The following is a 14,761-nucleotide window of genomic DNA, read 5'->3' on the forward strand; positions in this document are numbered from 1 at the left end:
AGATGGGTTGTGAGTTCTGAGTTCAGCCTGTTCAAAGCCCTTGTGGCCCATACAAGAGGAGATGACTAGCTGTATAATGTTTCACCTGAGATTTTTTTTATTATAATTTTTTTATTTTTCACACTGAACCATATCAACCAAAATATATACAAACGTTTCTCATTAAATATACACAGTGGCATTTTATCCCTTTTCCCCCCCTACCCTCCCTCCAAAACCAATAAATATTCAACATATACAATACAATAAAATAATTAAACAATGTCATCACACAATGAAAAATAAACAAGAAAAATGCATCATCTACTTTTACACACTGGATCAAGTTGTTTTGTCGTCTTATCATTTTAGGGGGTGGAGGTCCGAGGCAAGCCCTCTCTGTTATGGTTCCCAAATTTGTTCAAATAATGTGACTTTATTTTTTAAATTATATGTTATTTTTTCCAATGGAATACATTTATTCATTTCCATGTACCATTGCTGTATTGTCAGGCTCTCTTCCATTTTCCAAGTTGACATTATACATTTTTTTTGCTACTGCTAAGGCTATCATAATAAATCTTTTTTGCGCTTTATCCAATTTGAAGCCTAATTCCTTACTTCTTATATTACTTAGAAGAAAGATTTTATTTAATATCTGATTTAGATCTTCCCAAAACATTTTCACTTTTTTACATGCCCAAATTGCATGTACTGTTGTTCCCATTTCCTTCTTATAGCAAAAACATTTATCTGATAATGTTGGATCCCATTCTTTTTACTTTTGAGGCGTGATATATAACCTGTGTAACCAATGTTTCACCTGAGATAAGGGAAACAGAAAAGGAACTCTGGTGACCCGAAAGAAAAAAGTTGTCATCTGGAAAACTCTGGCAAGACACTGATGTGGCTGATCAGAAAGAATGTTTGGTGTGTCCAACGAGCAACAAATCTCTCTTTGAAAACCAACAAGAACCTTCCCAAGCAGTAACCATTTAACTTTCAAGTACCAAAGCCTGGTGAAGATTCATAAATTTTAAATTCTGTGCACAGTATAAGAATTGCCTGATACCGGTGAACTTGAAGGAGTGAGAAGTGAGATTGGACTTTGAATCAAAGAACTTTTATGAACTTATACCCACATTACATACACAAGCGCTTAGAATTAGAAGGGGGGTTAAGTTAATAGTAATAAGTTAAAGTTTGATCCTGTTTTTATTTTCGAAAAAAAATTAGAAGTAACCATTTGTCTTGGTGAATATCTATTGCCGCTGGGTTTTGTAGTCCTCTGGGCCCATAACAGTGTGGATAGATGTAAGTTGCATAGGTCGCAAGTTGGGGAGTGCCTGTATTGCCGACGCTTTGGGCCTGAAAAGACAAGCTGAGTTCCTCCAGCATTTTGGTGTATTTTTACTGAAGTCACATCGTCTGCAGACTTTAATGTTTCACTCAATTGCTGGTGTATCTTGTGGACTTGTGCGCCTGTGGCAAATAAGAATTGAATTTTGCATCTGTAGAATTCACTTGTGTATATAACAATAAATGTTTTTAGAAATAAAAGGCAAGTCAAAGATCGGCAGATACCATTCACCCCATTTCGAGTTGCTATCTCGGCTGATATTCTTCCTCCGTTGCTTCCGATGCAATTTTTAATGCTTCTTTATTAAACTTTCAAATGCTCTCAAATAATCATCCTCAATTCGAGAGGACTTGCACATTTTACAGATTTCTGGGTTTGTATAAAAATGCTTAATTAAAAATGATTATATAACTCATTTCCTGAAAATCCCTGTGCACGTGCCTTGAGCATTTTGTAATTATATTTAACAAATAGCACTCTGGAGCAGTGCTAAATTTAAAAAAAAAATCTTAATTATGTTTTTCAGATTTGGAAGCGATCTGGTGCTTGGTTTTACAAGGGACTGCCAAAATATATTTTGCCGTCAAAAGGCGCTGCTAGAAACAGTGAGATGACCCCACGGCTAATTCAACTGGAGACCTTGCAGCATGGAGGAGGTTTTACTGCTAACCGCACATACAGTTGGGCGAGAGGAAGAGGTTGGTTTCAATTGAAAGATATCCCATAGCTCCCTCTGTTTTAGACCTGCTTTGGTGCCCAAGGATATTAACCTTCTGTATCAGCTTCATACCCAGGCATTGATTTTTTAAAATCACTTTTAATGTCCATCACCTAGAACCAAGCTATCTTCTCATCATTAAGACCCATCAGCCTAGCATTTACATTCATAATCTACCCATAGGAAAACTGCACTTACATCACTGGTCTTGATGTGTGCTATCCCATTTCATGCATTGTTCCATCTTATATATAATGACCTTTACCCTATTAACTGGGCATCAGGGATACTATTTAGACTAAGAAAATGACTGGTGGTCACCTACTCTTTAGTCTGCAGCTGCAGTCACTTTATTATTCTCACAGTCTGATTCCTCTGTGCAATCTCTCGCCCCACGTTGCAGAAATCTTCCTCGGACCTACCGTTGTTAAAGCGATGAAAAATTTTCTCCACAAATAGGGAGCTGGCAACTTTGCATTCTTCCCTTGCTTATTTAAAAAAAAATTGTTTTATTTACCAATGAGCAAAGTTTTTTTTAAAAAAAAGGTACATGGGAATCAAATGACTCCAGCCCCAAACCGGACAGCACAGCATCAAGACATCGAAGCATCCTAATTCTTGGTAATAGTATATAAATGGGCCCCACCTCTTTTGGAAGTTGATATTTGAATCTTGAATTGCCTATCTAATTTTTTCTAGACTTAGATAAGACATGATATCATTTAACCGTTGTGTATGTGTAGGTGGAGACATTTAATCAAAATTGTACATCTGGCTATCAATGAAGTCAAAGATAAAATTCAGTTTTAAGTTGGAGTCAGTAAAACATCATCTTTTTGAAATGAACCGAATAGACCAATTAAAGGGCAAGGTTCTAAATTGACTTCGAGAATTACCGATAAAGTTTGAAAGATGTCTTTCCAAAATTTTTCTAGACCAGGGCAAGTCCGGAACATGTGAATCAATGAAGCATCCTAAATTTTGCATTTGTCATATAGAGCATTTATATCTTAATAAAAACGAGATAATTTAACTTTAGACATGTGTACTCTATGGAAACAAACAGTGTCGTGCACAAAAAAGAGGTCATACAAATAGAATCCCAAACTTCCCCTACTTATGATGGGAGGTCAAGAGGCTGGGAGCTCACCACACTCTGCACTCTAACAAAAACATGATCTTCATCAACAGTTAGGTGGGTGTTTACAGTAGACGTGTAAACTTGTGGAAGTGGCGTAGCAAAGACAAAGATGCATTACCAATGTTCTGGTCCTGAGCCCTTCATCAGGGTATGAGCAAAAAGCAGGCAGGAGCCCGAATAAAATTGTGGGGAAGGGGGAGGAGCCCAGGCCCACAGGCAAGAGGTGGGAGGACAAAAGAGAAAAAAGCTAAGAAATGATAGCGCACTGAGGGAAGCGATGGAGAGCTGGAGGGAAATAGTCAGAGGTATGGTGAAGAGAGGGAGAATAGTGAGTGGTCTAACTGAAATCGGAGAAGTCAATGTTAATGCCATCTGGTTGGAGAGTGCCCAGTCAGATTATTAGGCGTGGCTTCTCCAATTTACTGGCGGCCTTAGTTTGGGAGTCAGACGGAGGTGCTCAGTGAAGCAATCTCCCAGTCTGTGTCCAGTCTCTCTGATATGGAGGCCACAGCGGGATCACTAGATGACTCCCACAGATTCACACCCTGTTCCCTATAAGGATTCTATTCTTTTCTCTCAATTCCTCTGTCTCCATTTCCTGGTCCCAGGATGTGGTCTTCCATTCCAGATCATCCTTCTTCAAAAAACATGGCTTCCTCTCTACCACTATCTACTCAGCCTTTATCCATATCTTCTCCATTTTCAGCATATCCATCCTTTCCCCCACTGCCCCTAGACACAATTCGGACAGGATTCCCCTTGTCTTTGCCTATCACCCCACCAATCTTCTCATCCAACATCCTGTGGAATTTCTGTAACCTACAACATGATCATACCACCAAACGCATCTTCACCTCTCCACCTTCTGTAGTGACAGCACCCTCCATGTCTCCCTCATCCACTCATTCTTTCCCACTAATCACCCCCTTGGTACCTACCCATGTGATCGCAGTAAGTCTTTAGTTATTGCTTTTGTTATGACAACTTTTAGGTAATTAGAGTCTAAAGGTCTATCTTTATACAGTAAATGCTTTGTTATTCACCGTTATGAAAGTCTTGCGGTGAAGCTATGCGAGATATTTATCTGTTCCATCAACGAATTAAAACAACATAAAGTAACAGCCACAGAGTTTGATTTATTGAATTAAAGAGATTGAAATTTGGGATATTGCAGCTCACAATTTGGAAAATGATACTTTGAAATTGGGATATATTAGAATAAGGAAAGTGTCGTCCACATCCCCTCCCCCATCACCTCAACATTTTTCTCCTGCCCTTCCACCCATATCCACCTGTGACCTCTTGCCTGTGGGCTTGTGTTCTGCCCCCTGCCCCTCTCCCCACTATTTTATTTCTGGCATTTCGTCCACATTTCGATGAGGGGCTCAGATGTGAAGCGCTGGATGTGCATCTTTAACGTTGCTACATAACGAACGCCATGTGACTTGCTGATTTTCTCCAACATTTTTGCGTCAACTGCAATCACGGCAGTAGCAGATTTAACTTCGTGCAGAATTGGGGACCTTGTTCTAATTTCTACGCAATTTTGAAAATGTAAATTCAGGTATTCAAGATTGAAGAAATAAATACCACTGTCGATGTTTTCCCGGGTGACAAGTATAATTGGATAGGGTACTTGTGGAGAACTACTGGTCTCATTTAATTTATTCTTTGGCATTTTAACAGAGATAACTGCAGTGTTGGCCTTTCTGTCACTGGTCACAGTCACTGATGCATATCTCTCTCAGTAATTTTCAGTGATGAAACCAACATTATAATTCTATTCTCGCATTTAATAACAAGCTGTTGTATAGGAATAGCACGTTTGGGGGGATGGTGAATGTATACTAAGATCATACTTGTTTGTGCACCGTATTTCTGAAATGAATATTAATATATGGACATTAGGTTAAGGCAGATTTTGGCTTTTTGAAGTTGTTTAAGCACAGGGGAGCATGGAAAATTATTATTCAGGTGAGGGGAAAAACCATTTTTGAGTGATAATTTGAGCACCTGTTCTAATATCTCCTTGTGTGAGTCATTAATTTTGAGAATATTCCTGTGAAGCTCCTTGGGTTCTCTTCGTGGTTAGAAGTTCAGTGAAAATATTTAGAGTTGAAGAGGAGTGCATCGGTTTCTAATGCAACAGGACAAATTATGTTTATGCATTGTCTCACTGTTGTAATGATTTAAAATAGTTTTAATTTCATAATATGTAGCAGAGAATATTTTCAGTCAGTGGTGTGAAAGATCACTTCTGTATGCAGCAGATGGTTAAATTAAAGATAGATTGACAGTTGAGCTTCTGGTACATGTCAAACTGTTTTAAAATCTGCTAGAATGTTTGTTTAATAGCCCTCAGATTTCCTGGGCAAAGTCTTTTTTCTTAAATACAACTTGTAGATTCAAGAACAGATGGAAAGTTAAGATAAGGAATATATGGCAGGAGGGGAGGAGTCACGTGATGGAGTAGTGGCCGGTCGGGTAAAACCAGCCCTCTCCAGAAGAAAAGAAAAAAAGTCAAGAAAAGACAAAGTTCAATAAACATAAAATGTAAGAAATAGAAGATAAAGTTGCAGAGAAGAGAAAGAAGATGGCACCCAAGAAGGAAAAAGTAAAAACAACGAGGGAAAAAAAAGAAGTCACTGGAAAAGAGAGAAGAAGGCCTTACCTGCACGAAGGAACAGAGAGCTGTGGTGGCGAAGAGCATCTTTTCTCGAGGTTGGTGCCAGCCCTGCGGAGTCGCGACACCCCCCCCCTCCCCCCAACCGGTGGACTGCAAAACTGACTCTCTGAGCCAAACAAAAGTGCGCAATGGCGCATGCACGAGGAGTCGCGCATGAGCAGTGTGAAATCAAAGGTAAAAGAAAATACCAACGGGAGGGGGGCTCAGCCAAGGAGCGGGCAACCATGGCGTGACCAGCTGAGGGATGCCCGACATCAGGACTCTCAGCTGGAAGATGAGGAAGGCGGCAGGAGAGGTACCAGGCAAGGAAGAGAGCCGAAGAAGTGAATGGCAAGAGGAGCAGCAGCAGACGACAGATTTGCAGGAAGAAATGGAAATAGCAAGGCCACACAGAGCACTAGCTTCGAAACCGCAGATACATCAAAAACCATGATCCATCTTAGTAAAATTTTTGAGATATAAGACAAAAGAAAATATACTGGAGCGGGCAAGAAATAAAATTGGAGAAGATAATAAACCATTGGAATACAAGGGTCAAAAAATATTTTTTTTACCCAGACATAAGTTTTGAACTCTTAAAGAAGAGGAAGGAATTTAATACAGCAAAAATTGATTCTATGGAAAAAAAGGTTATAAATTCGTGTTAAGACATCCAGCTGTGCTTAAAATATTTATACCCGGGGAGCAAAATAGATTGTTCTCGGATCTGGAGGAAGCACAAGAATTCGCAGAGCGTTTGCAGGACAGACGGAGAGATGAAGAGATATAATAAGAATGAAGAATGGCGATAAAGTATATATAAAGATGTAAAAACAATGTATATGTAAAGAACTAAAGAGGGGAAAGAGAAAGGAAGGAAGTAAGGGGAAAAAATTGTTTTCTGGAGGGGTGGGGGGGAGAGAATAACTGTCACTGCGAAATCAGTTGACGCTTGCGAGCAAGATCGCAATCTAAATGGAAAGGGAATTTGTGGATTCCTGGCAAGGGATAAGGGGCAACTCGGGGGGGGGGGGGCATTTGGGGTTAAGGTAATATTGGGTGTGGGAATTGTTGGAGTATTTTATGTTTTAAGTGTGTTGTCATACATTGAGTTTAAAAAGGGAAAACTGAGAGATGAAAATGGGGAAAAGGGGGATGGAGGTGGTGAGGAAGGGGAAATGAGGTGTAAATAAGATATAAGATGGCCACGTTGAATTATATGACTATAAACAAAATGGAATACATAACCAAATTAAAAGGAAGAGGCTATTAAATTTACTGAAAAAAATAGATATAGCATTTGTGCAGGAAATGCATCTAACTGAAGTGGAACATAACAAATTAAAGAGAGACTGGGTAGGGCACATGGTGGCAGCATCATATAATTCAAAAGCTAGAGGTGTAGCCATATTAATTAATAAAAATGTACCAATCAAAATAGATGAGGAAATAATAGATCCAGCAGGGAGATATGTAACGATAAAATGTCAGATATATTCAGAATTTTGGAATTTGCTCAATATATATACACCTAATGGGTTTTCCAACACCCAACCCCAACCAACCAATTTTCCCCTGCAACCGCTGCAATCGTGTCTGCCTGTCCCGCATCGGACTTGTCAGCCACAAACGAGCCTGCAGCTGACGTGGACTTTTTACCCCCTCCATAAATCTTCGTCCGCGAAGCCAAGCCAAAGAAAAGAATACACCTAATGAGGAGAATCAAAAGTTTATGCAGGATATTTTTTTGAAGATTGGAGGAAGAAGCACTCAAGGGAGAAGGAATACTCATATTATTCGAGTAGGCATAAAACATGCTCAAGGATTCATATGTTTTTGTTGTTGGCCCATGTTCAAAGGAGAATTAGGAAAACTGAATATAAAGCTAGATTGTTATCTGATCACTCACCCCTGTTGTTAGCAATAGAACATATAGATGGAGATTAAACTCCATGCTACTTAAAAGACAGAAATCTAGAGAATTTATTGAACGCCAAATTAAAATGTTCTTTGAAATAAATACGTAATCAGTGAAAGAAAAATTTATATTATGGGATGCAATGAAAGCCTTCATTAGAGGGCAGATAATAAGTTAAGTAACTAAGATGAAAAAGGACTACAATCGGGAAATAGAACAGTTGGAAAGGGAGATAGTAAGTACAGAAAAAGAACTAGCAACAAGGGACGATATAACAAAGAAGAGAATTGTTGGACAAAAAAATAAAATATGAAACATTACAAACGTAATGTGGAGAAGAACGAAATGAAAATAAAGCAAAAGTATTATGAGCTTGGAGAAAAAACACACAAAATATTAGCCTGGCAACTTAAAACAGAACAAGCTAAAAGAACTGTATTGGCATCAAGGAAAAAGGACAAACAAATTACATATAACCCAATAGGGATTAATGAAAACTTTAAGGAATTTTATGAACAATTATACCAAACTGAGAACGAGGGGAAAGATGAAGGAAAGATGATAAAATAGAAGAGTTTTTTGCTAAAATTGAACTGCCGAAATTGCAAGCAGAGGAGCAAAACAAGCTGATAAAACCATTTGAAATAGAGGACGTACAGAATATATTAAATAAGCTGCCGAACAATAAAACACCAGGAGAGGATGGATTTCCAATAGAATTCTATAAATCATTTAAAGACTTATTAATTCCTCCTCTCCTGGAAGTAATGAACCAGGTAGAAAAAACACAAAACTTGACAGATTCATGTAACACAACAATAATTACAGTAATACCAAAGACAGGGAAGGATCCACTAACACCAGCATCGTATAGACCAATATCTCTACTTAACTCAGACTATAAGATAATAGCGAAATTATTAGCAAACAGATTAGCCGATTGTGTACCAAAAATAGTAAAATAAGATCAAACTGGATTTATTAAGAAAAGATGAACAGCGGATAATGTCTGTAAATTTATTAATCTAATTCATGCAGTTCAAAGAAATAAGAAGCCAACAGTGGCTGTTGCTTTAGGTGCAGAAAAAGCCTTGACAGAGTAGAATGGAATTATTTAATTAAAGTATTACAGAAGTTCAATCTACCAGAAAAATATATAAATTGGATTAAAGCATTGTATAATGGACTGTTGGCGAAGGTAGCTGTAAATGGATATGTATTGAGCCAATTTAAATTAAGTAGGTCAACTAGACAGGGATGTCCATTATCCCCCTCACTGTTCGCCTTTGCAATAGAACCATTGGCAGAACTGATAAGAACAGAAAATAAAATAAAAGGGATAAAAATAAAGGAGAAGGCATATAAAATCAGCTTATTTACAGATGACAATATAGTATACCTAGCAGAACCAGAAATATCAATAAAAGAATTACATAAGAAATTGAAGGAGTATGGAGAAATATCGGGGTACAAGATCAATGCAAATAAAAATGAAGTGATGCCAATGAGTAACGCGGATTATACAGAATATAAAAAAGAATCACCATTTAAATGGAAAACACAAGCAATCCGATACCTAGGTATCAGGTTAGATAATAACTTAAGCCACTTGTCCAAACTAAATTATCAGCCACTAATAAAGAAATTGCAGGAGACTTAGAACATTGGTAAGAATTACCGTTAACGTTGATAGGGAGGATAAACTGCATTAAAATGAACGTGTTCCCAAGGATACAATACTTATTTCAATCATTTCCCATAACAGAGAAGTTCTTTAATGAACTAAAGAGAAATTCTTGTGGAAACAGGGGAAACTGAGGGTAGCGTTAGATAAATTAACAGAGAGGTATAACCAAGGTGTTTTGAGTTACCAAACTTTAAAAATTATTATAGAGCCACACAATTAAGGTATTTATCAGATTTTTACCAGACAAGGGAAAAACCAGACAGCACTGCATCATTTACTCAATATATGGAAGAAGATTCACTTAGAAAGGAAAAAAAACAAATTACCAAATACCAAAATTATTATTGACACAAAACCCACTAATTCCTTTTACAATAGAGAACTTTTCCTTTAGAGAATGGGAGAGAAAAGGAATCAAAAGAATAGAAAATTGTTTTTTGGGAAATAATTTATTAACCTTTGAACAGTTAAAGTACAAATATGGAATAACTCATGGTACAATGTTTGGATACCATCAACTGAAATCCTACTTAAAGGATAAATTGGGAAACAGACTGAGATTACCAGAAGGAAGCAGCTTTGAATATGTGATTACAGAAACAATGATAATTAAAAGATTTATAACAAACATGTACATTAAACTGCAAGATAAGAATGAAATAAGCTATAAACCTAAACAAAAATGGGAAAAGAATTTAAACATAAAGATAAAAAATGAAGCACGGGAAAAGTTATCTTCTAGAACTATGAACAATACAATAAGCACATGATACAGTATAATTGGTTACACAGGTTATATATTACGCCTCAAAAGTTAAAAAAATGGGATCCAACATTATCAGCTAGATGTTTTCGCTGTAAGAAAGTAATGGGAACAACAATACATGCAATTTGGGCATGTATGAAAGTGAATATGTTTTGGGAAGATCTAAATCAGATATTAAATAAAATCACAAAAAATAACGTACCAGAGATCTTTCTTCCAAGTAACATAAGAAGTAAGGAATTAGGCCTCAAATTGGATAAAGCGCAAAAAAGATTTATTATGATAGCCTTAGCAGTAGCAAAAAAATGTATAATGTCAACTTGGAAAATGGAAGAGAGCCTGACAATACAGCAATGGTACATGGAAATAAATAAATGTATTCCATTGGAAAAAATAACATATAATTTAAAAAAATAAAGTCACATTATTTGAACAAATTTGGGAACCATACATGGAACATAACAGTGAGGGCTTGCCTCGGACCTCCACCCCCTAAAATGATAAGAAGACAAACTACTTGATTCAGTGTGTAAAAGTAGATGACGCATCTTTCTTGTTTATTTTTAACTGTGTGAAGACATTGTTTTATGGTTTTATTGTATTGTATATGTTGAATATATATTGGTTTTGGAAAAGGGTGGGAAGGGGGGAGGGAGGGTGGGGGGATAAAAGGGAGAAAATGCCACTGTGTATATTTAATGAGAATCGTTTGTATATATTTTGGTTGATATGGTTCACAGTGTAAAAAATAAAAATAAAAAAAAAAGGAATATATGGCAGGAGGGAAGTTTTCTGTGAGCGACATTTGATGAGATTTTGACTACTTGAGGGAAATATTGCAACAAGCTGTAAATCTGATCTCACGCTTGTCTACTGGATCTGGCGCCAGAGTCTGGGGGCGGTTTCTGATTTTACTGAGATGACACATTGGATGCATGAGATTTAGGACTCATCAGCTTTACACCAACCAAAGATGATGCATTTGAATGGGCCATTGACCCTTCATTAAATGAAATTAAGTGCAGTAAAACTCCTACAATGCAGCATCGACAGAAATGAGAAGCTGCCGGGTAAGCAGGTTTTCCATTTGCTTGAGACTCACTGCTACAATGCCTAATTAATACAATTGCACTAAGAATAAACAGTTTAAAAGACAAAAATACTATGCTGTACTTGCACTGAACAAACTTCACTTGCCTGAATAGATAGATAGAAATGGAGAGATGGACACAGGGAGAGAGAGATTGATATATTGTGTATATATTGTGAAGGCGGATGAAGGCTGCAACAAATCCATCATCTCCAATCGTCGTGGTTCCATGCCATTGGAACTCGTTAGTTGATTTGTGAAGTATAGTGTGCGACATCAAGTACGCATTAAACAAATACACAGACAGGTGTCTTCGCTCTATGGGCCACTTTCCAAGATTGGACTCATAAGCCACTTGAGAGCCCATAGGAACAAAGACAGCCATGATTTATATCAAATTTTTATCTATTTATATATCTTTGTATATCTATTTATCTCTCTCTCTATCTATCTATCTAGTCACCTCAACGGCAGGTGGCATCAACAGGCTCTTCATCCTGGGTGGTACCATTTTATTCAAACAGAACTTTATTCAAACTTTATGAAAACTGCTGCTCGGAGCAAAGCATAACCAAGGCTTTCTACTGGCTGAATATTTTCTCCAATTTGCATCAAAGGTGTATGTGTTACTTCAGTGAACATTTATATTTTAAAACTTTTATTTACATTTTGCTTTATTTTCATTCTATCTATATCTATTTTTTTATTTATTTTCCTCTGGATTTTTTTGATGGTTGCTTGACATTGCTGGATAACATGGGTTTTACTGTGGTGTATTTTCCAATTAATGTGTAATGAACAGAATTCTAATTACTGTATATTTTGGCATATAAGTTGAGTAGTGAAACCCTAAAAAAAATTCTCAGGGGAGGTTGATTTATACACCGGATATACTTTTGAGACCTTAAATTCACCAAGAAAAAATCAGATTGACGTTGATTCGGTGAATAAGTCGATGCTGGAAGCACCTCCACACTGCCGGCACCCCCTGACACCTCCCCACTGGTGGGTGCCGCCATATACCACTCCTACTTGGGACCCTGAGGTCGCCGTCACCACTCCTGCCTGGTAGGCCAAGGCTCATGCTCCCACTGGGAGCATGATATTGCCCCTCCAGCTCCGTGGGCTGTCACTGCTTGGAAGGCCGAGATTTTTTTAAAAAAAACTTTCTAAATTAACAGCTTTGTTACTTGTAATTGGGGTGATTAAAAAAATTTTTTGGTTTATTTCTGGGAGGCCCAGACAGCCTGAAAAATGGGGTCAACTTGTATGTTGATTAACATAAAACCATTAAAATTAGACTAATAAAAGTCGACCTATTTCCTGGTTAATTTGTAGGCTGAAATATATGGTAGTTATAATTTTTAATGTTATCATTTTCTAAATGATACAATTAAAACAATGTTTTTTTTTTGATAAGGTAATGTACTAGCTCGAGGTGGGTTTGTGGAAATCCCTTTGTGTTGCCCTTTCTGCCGCGTGAAATGTATGTTGACTGTTTCTAAATGTTTCTGATGATCAGAAACATTTGGAAACAGTAGTGAAGGCTGCTCCAAACTGCCATGTCAGCAAATTGGGGCAAGGTTTTCATATCTGCTGCCTCTGGAACAGCTACACACCAGCTCCCAGGACATGAGGAGAAATACTGCTGCAAAAGGTTAGTCCAGATGTGGAGATCCGAGGAGAGTGAAGGTGGGCCAGACCAAGTGTGATCTTGATAATTTTCCAAACAAACATCTCATTATTTCCATTTAAATTTGTGAGTAATTTGCCCATTAATTACTGATTGTCTCACAAATGTAAACATTGTTTTAAAACAATATATGGGATATTGGCCAGTCAGCACACATTCCACTGCATATGAGGGTTTCTGATGACCTACTGAACCTCCACAACCTCCTGAGGAAGTAGAGACGCTGCTGTACTTTCTTCACAATGGTATTAGTATGATGGGTCCAGGAAAGGTCCTTCAATTATTGAATTCCAGGAATTTAAATTAGCTCACCCTCTCTACCTCTGATCCCCCAATGATCACTGAATTGTACACCTCTGGTTTTCCTTTGCAAAAGTCCACAATCAGCTCCTTGGTTTTGGTGACAATGAGTGTGAGGTGGTTGTTGGCTCACAATTCATCCAAGGTTTCCCTCCATTTCCCACCCCCACACCCCATTTTTAGACGTCTACTACAGTGGTGCCATCAGCAAATTTGTATATGGTGTTGTTGTCGCACCAGGCGACACAGTCATAGGTCTAGAGTGAGTAGAGCAGGGAGCTAACTATGGAACCCTGTGGTATTCTGGTACTGATGGATATTGTGGAGGAGATGATCATGTCAATCTACACTGATTGAGGTCTGAAGTGAGGAAATCCAGGATCCAATTGCTGTGTGGGGACTTGAGGTCCAGGTCTTGAAGTTTGCTGATTAGTTTTTAGAGGACAGTGGTGTTGAATACTGAACTGTAGTCAATAAAGATCATCCTGATATATCTGTTGCAAAGGAAACACTTTCCTTCTTGGTGTTAACAGGAGAACTTTCTATGCTATACTTATCATTGACTGGAGTTCAAATATCACAAGAGCAGGTAATAGAAAATGGGAAAAGACAAGTAATGATTATTTTTGTGTAATATTTAAAGAAGTATTAATCCAGACTCAGTCTCATCCAAATAAAATAAAACCCCACAAATTATATTTGGTGTCAGTATTTGAACTATATTACAGTAAGTGGAAGTTCTTTAGCTGGGGTTCAAACCAACAATTCACTCTGAAATCATCTAGATTTTTTTTGCCCAGCATTTTAGGTCAATTTTGCTGTCAGCTCTTACATCCTCTAGCAATTGTGAAAATGCCTATAGATCTCAGCTGCACTCCCCTGGTTTCAATATTCCTAGCTATAAATTTACAAATATACTGTTTATAAGGAGCCAGGATCTGCACATGCTCTTTAACTCAATGCTCAAACCCATCCTTACTGTCCAAATGTATAAATCTCCACACCCCTCCTGTCTTCTTCTGACCTTCTCCCACATTTTCAAGTCACGTCTATCCATCTGCACCATTTAGATTGCCCTTACCTTTCACTGCTACAATAATCTGTCCACCTTATCTATGCCTCTCATAATCTTGTAGACCTCTATTTTAAGTCATCTCTCATCTTTCTGCCCTCCAAAGAAAAAAGCCCTAGCTCTGCTAACCTTGCTTCATATGACCTAGTTTCCAATCCAGGCAGCAGACCGGCAACTCTTCTGCACCCTCTCCATGGTTTCCTTGCCAAATGACTTCTGAAATCTATGAAGAGTATCTACACCACACTCTTTTAATTATACTTTTTTCGACATGTGGAACTATATGCAATGAAGTTGCCCAAGTAGAAAAGAGTGCAGGCTGACTTTGACATAGCTTTTAATTTCCATTAATCACACAGTGATTAATGACAG

The 14,761-nt window shown here is 37.7% G+C and overlaps 1 protein-coding gene across 4 annotated transcripts in view; it reads left to right on the forward strand.

The window, feature by feature from the left end:
* The window catches only part of LOC138749175 (rab effector Noc2-like), a 124,966-nt gene that overhangs the window by 81,958 nt on the left and 28,247 nt on the right, over positions 1-14,761 (forward strand). For 3 of the 4 annotated variants that reach the window (XM_069910197.1, XM_069910194.1, XM_069910195.1), the window contains 2 exons: positions 1,866-2,037; positions 2,604-2,678. In XM_069910197.1, the coding sequence (XP_069766298.1) occupies positions 1,866-2,037; positions 2,604-2,678 (247 nt within the window). The remainder of the gene's footprint in view (positions 1-1,865; positions 2,038-2,603; positions 2,679-14,761) is intronic. The other variant, XM_069910196.1, reaches the window with a different exon arrangement.

This window comes from Narcine bancroftii, chromosome 14 (genome assembly GCF_036971445.1).
Source record: "Narcine bancroftii isolate sNarBan1 chromosome 14, sNarBan1.hap1, whole genome shotgun sequence".
Taxonomy (NCBI): Eukaryota; Metazoa; Chordata; class Chondrichthyes; order Torpediniformes; family Narcinidae; genus Narcine; species Narcine bancroftii.